This window comes from Vigna radiata, unplaced genomic scaffold (genome assembly GCF_000741045.1).
Source record: "Vigna radiata var. radiata cultivar VC1973A unplaced genomic scaffold, Vradiata_ver6 scaffold_147, whole genome shotgun sequence".
Lineage (NCBI taxonomy): Eukaryota > Viridiplantae > Streptophyta > Magnoliopsida > Fabales > Fabaceae > Vigna > Vigna radiata.
Genome location: NW_014541973.1, coordinates 158117 through 163381, shown reverse-complemented (window position 1 = coordinate 163381; position 5265 = coordinate 158117). Strand labels below are relative to the sequence as shown.

The 5265-nt window shown below is 32.0% G+C and overlaps 1 protein-coding gene across 1 annotated transcript; it reads left to right on the top strand.

The window, feature by feature from the left end:
• Positions 1–3129: 3129 nt before the first annotated feature.
• Positions 3130–4540, top strand: LOC106778677. Its single transcript, XM_014666662.2, has 2 exons — positions 3130–3570; positions 4137–4540. The coding sequence occupies exons 1-2, from the start codon at positions 3307–3309 to the stop codon at positions 4173–4175; spliced, it is 303 nt and encodes a 100-aa protein (XP_014522148.1). The 5' UTR covers positions 3130–3306; the 3' UTR covers positions 4176–4540.
• Positions 4541–5265: the final 725 nt, after the last annotated feature.

The following is a 5265-nucleotide window of genomic DNA, read 5'->3' as shown; positions in this document are numbered from 1 at the left end:
TGGCAAGGTGCTCTGCCTGGTCTCGTGAATAGGAGAAGCTCGCGTTTCGTGTGTCGAAAGTCGGAGCAGTTCTCTTCGAGTTGGCAGATTGTTCATCTTCCGGTTCGTTCGTCGAGGGAAGGTTTAATCATCATATTTTATTCACTCTTCTTGTAATCTGTGAAACTGTTAATCATTTTTTATAGTGATTAACGACTGGACGTAGATTCTTTTGATTCGAACCAGTATAAAAATTACTTGTGTGATTTTTCTACTCCCTACACTCTTTACTTTTATTTGCACATCAAATGTTCGATAAATTTTCTTTTAGAAAATTTATTTTTAAAACTAACCATTTTAATTTAAAAAGGGACCAAACACACTTTCCACTTATTAATTTTATTCTGCTGCGTTATACTCCCCGAACGATATCCATTGTTCCGACATTTTCTTCTTACCTTTCTATTCCTCCAACAACCCCAAACTTGAATCTTTATCATTACCATTCAATTATTCTCAACTCAAATCAAGGTACAGATTTTTCTCAAAAGGTTTTTCAAAGTGTTTTAGGCCAAGGGTATCGCGTCCACTGTTGAGCGATGCTGCTGAGCGCTAGTCTATGGGCTTGGTCCAGTTTCTGCTTTGTTTTAATGGACTATAAATAGATTTTTACGACCCTTAGAGGTCATCTTTTGGTAGAAAGGATGCTGAAACACCTTCTTCACCCCTTGGAGGCGGATTTTGGATGTGGGAGCTCCAACTTATCAAATCTAGGGTTTTACTTTTCATTATTTTCATCTAGTTTCACCATGTCCATGGTGAACTAAACTAGGGAAAACAATGTAATCCTTTGATACTCTCATATATTAAATTGATGCTTTATTCATATGTTTTTATTCATTAATTGTTAGAGTTTTTCCTTCATTATATTTGCATGCTTTGTTTAAGACATTATTCAATAGCATAATCTTTGATTATATTTATATGGACACATATGGGTAGATCTAGACATGGAGAAATTCTCTTGGGAGCAATATTGCCTAGACATAGGGATAGGAGGACCAATTGCCTTAAGCTTCTGTGCGAATTAATGTAATGCATGATCAATTGCTAGGGAGACTAGACATAATAAACTAGTGATTAGGAGTAGGCTCTTTTCACCAAGACATTGGGATTGTGGTAAATTAGAAAGTGACATTAACATTAATGAAAGAGTAGAATTCATAAGATATATGAGAGTGAATTAGAAGGAATCGGAAAACCCCAACAACACCATTCATCCATACCGTACAACTGTCAATTGACCACTTTTGCATGCATATTTCAATTTCGTCTTTTGCATTATAAAAGCCTAATTTTCGTTCATCAAGTCTTATTATAATCAACTAAATCACATGAAAGTCTAGGCTTATGAGTCTCTAGGGAAATGATACTCGGTCTTACCATTTATATTACTTGATACGATTCGGTACACTTGCCAGAATCTTAACAATCATTAGGAAGAAAATAATATTAAGTATTTATGTTTTCTTTTGTAATTAATAACCTAACTAGAAATTTAGGTGACAAACTTTAGTAGAATTTCTTTTTCAATTATATTTTTCTTCGGAGTGGCAAAGTGAGATATGTCAAATTTTGGCAGATTATGTTAGAGTTTTCAACTCTTCAACCTATTTTGGGTCACATTTCTTAAGCTGTCATTGATAAACTAAATATAGGATGAGATAGGTTGACCTACTCGTTTAAAATTAAAATATTAAATAATTAAAAAATTAGTTTTTTTTTTATATTATATTACTTTAGATATAAAATTATGTTACAATGTTAACATTTATAAATTAAGTTTTAATTATTAGTTATAATGGATTAATTTAATATGTCGGTGTAATAATTATTTTAATTTATTCAATTAGACACATTAATTAAGAAATTAAAAAAATTATATAATTAAATATATTTTTAATATTTATATATATAAATTTTAAAATAAAAAATAAAAAATTTGAAAGATTAACCTTTAAAAAACAAGACACGATGAGATTTTTAGCCTATTTTTGTAAAGTGGACCAATGACAGAACATATTGTCACTTGTATTTTTTTAGTTAAAATATTTGAATAAAGAAAATAGTACAATATCAATTTTGTGAAAGACTTGTTCGTTAGTGAATATATTTAAGTAGACACTACTAAGGTATTTATTTTTGTCCTCCATGAGTATTTTGTCGCATTCAATATTTTGCTAATTTGTGTGCATTTTTGTTTTCCACAATTAGATGGTTTGGGCTTGTTTATAGTGGAGCAATAGTACTACTTCATATAACACCACATATGTCTCTATCGCATTTTGGTACAGGTATTGATTCTCCCACACAACCTTCCACGATTTGCAAGAACCTAAACTTTAGTGTCAGCTTCATCAGAGAGTATTATTATACCACAAAGCTTTTATCTAATGGATATTTTTATGTTTTAAAAGTATCATTAATGTTTTTTAATTATCATAGGGCTAATCTTATTTCTTATCAAGTTTAAGTTTCATTTGAACCAACTGTTTATTACTCTATTAAAAATCTATGATCAAATAAAGAATTATAATTATTGCATAAAAACTTAATTACTACTTCACAATTAGTAGCAATCCTACACCACAAGTATAAATAAATTTAGAAAAGTAGAAAAGAAGAATACGAGTCCACAACCATAGGTTAAAAAAAAGAACCAAAGTATCAAAAGTGATTAATTTCACTTTTGATGCAAGTGTTTGATTCATCAAACGGCTGTGATGATTCTATATATGATGATTTTACTGATCCAATGATTGGCCATAATAAGTTTTGTCTTTAGTTTCCAGCACCCTTCTCCTTCAACTTGGTATTACCCAAATGAATTGTAATACCTTAAAAATTCCGCCCTCCATGTGTTTGTGCGAAAACCATGTGTTTGTTTACATTGGGTAACAAATGTACAAGTATAACTCAAACAAAAGTAAAACCAAATTCAAAAGTAAAGATCACACTTTTTTGTACAGTTAGGCAGCTTTGTCGGCAAGTTGGGTTTGATAGGGTCCACTTTTCATTAATGGGAAATGAAAATGGTAGTGATAGTTGGCCTCTTTAAAACCAAAAGGAATCCATAAACCTTTTGTGATAACCACAAGCACTACCAACAACACCACCAAATTACCATTATATCAAAACCTTTGCTTCACAAAGAGTCATTGTCTCTTCAACTCCTTCATTTTTCCCTCATTCAACAACACCAAAGCAAGCTTTGATTTAGGTCTGTTTATTATTCCTTCTTCTAGCTGAGAAAGTGAGAAACTTACTATGTGGCGTCTTCTGAGTGTGGTGACTAGGAAACTGCAAAACACAAAGAAAAGTTCATCAAGGGTGGCTGATGAAAACATGTTTGAGGCTGCTGCAAACGGAGGAAGAAGGGAGCATGGTTGGAGTGGAATCTCTCTTATATATGGCATTCTTCATGCTCCCATATCAATTCTCTCATGTGTGTCTCATCCTGAAGCAAATGGGTCCGATGGGGTTTGGGTTTCTTGTGAATTTGTTCAGATTTCTGAAATGAATCATCTTATGGTAAATGACAGCATGAGATATGCAATTTTGATGTAGAAACTCAAATTAGTATGTGAATATATCGTAGCTTTTGTAATTGCTTTTGGCTTCGCTTTTTCTATTAATTAGATTGGACCATAGCTTTCTTTCTCTCCTCAATTTTTCCCTTTTTCTTATATTTTCTTATACTTGGTATTGGTGTTTGCATGAATCCCAAAAGATGTGACCTACCTTTGGTTTGAGTTCATGTGAAAGAATTTTCCTCATGTGTAGTAAAGAACAAGTACATCTGTTTGGAATGGCTAATTATATGAGTTCTCCTTCCTCCTCTATTTGACTTTGAGTTTGGCTCATATGAATGTGTTTTTTATCTTCCTCTTGAAGTCTGTAAACCATGTTTTTGTCAAAATGCTTTTCTAAACACTTTTGCACTTATTATGATAAATTCAAACACAGGTATGGTTGGATATGTTTCAAAAGAAGTAGTAGTAGTATATCTATGTGATAGGAATGAGCAAATTTGGTTGTCTTTCTATCAAAAGAGGAAGAGGTTTTGTTATATTTTACTGAGCATTTTAATTATGCAGGCTTCATTCACATCATGCAAAGAAAGAGAAGACATTTAAAAGGGTTTGGCTTTCGGTTCTACATTTTATTTTTTGTTGTCTTGGTAATGGCTTCATGAATAAATGTTGATCTGTAAAAGAATAAATGAACTACATTAGTTCATTCAAGTATTCTTAAATATATATATATATATGGCCAACAAAACAATTCTTAATATTGGGGAGTTCTCTTATAATGAATCATGACAAGTTGAGAGTGTATGAGAATTGGTCAAAAGTAATTAATCTGAAACCAAAGGAAGAAATTAAATAATCAATTGGGATATAATTAAGAATGAAGTGGCATGGGTAGGTGGAATTCAACTTGCCTCACTTTATTTATTGCAATTATGTTTAAAGAACAATTAAAGGACTCACTTTCTCAATATTTTCATTTAATTCTGTTTTTCATTATTACTATAACTTGTCCCTTTGACATATATAGAATAATAGTTCTCTTACTTCTAGTCAATACATTTCTCTTTATAATCTCTTAATTCTATTTAAAAAAAGTTTGAAAGAACACTAGTGCAGCGAGGGGCTTTTACTGCGGTTATTTTTCACTATAGGTCGCGGTTTAGGAACCGCGGCATATTCAGCCGCGGTAGTAAGTCTAAGACTTTAGGCCGCGGTTACAACCGCAATATATAAGTTCCGCAATATGCTGCGGTTGTCCAAAGAACCGCTGCCTAAGTTCTTTTTTTTTAAAAAAAAAAAAAAATAGTCCACTATATGCCGCGGTTCAACCGCGACAAAAAGTGTCAACTATAGGCCGCGGTTCTTGCACTAACCGCAACCTATAGTCTTTTTTTTAAAAAAAAAAAATAAAACGAAAAAGTATATGCCGCAGTTGTGGTAAGAACCGCGGCATATTCCCCTGCAGTTTTTTAAAATTGTAGGTCTGTTTTTGTGATATCCACTACCACAAAAACAGACCTGCATAAAAACATATACAGAAATTCAATTTCAACATAACAAAGACATGTTCAAATGTATTTCAACATCAAATAAAGTACAGAGTCTAAGAAAATACAATCTAATCAAATGCAATGTTTAAATCTAAGAGCTATTGTATAATCTAATTATAGACTTCGCAGCAGCCTTCCTAATG

Bases quoted from the DNA above. Each gene is read 5' to 3' on its own strand.
- LOC106778677 (XM_014666662.2), top strand. From the start codon at position 3,307: ATGTGGCGTCTTCTGAGTGTGGTGACTAGGAAACTGCAAAACACAAAG. The intron at 3,571-4,136 runs GTAAATGACAGC...TTAATTATGCAG, and splicing joins CTGAAATGAATCATCTTATG to GCTTCATTCACATCATGCAA.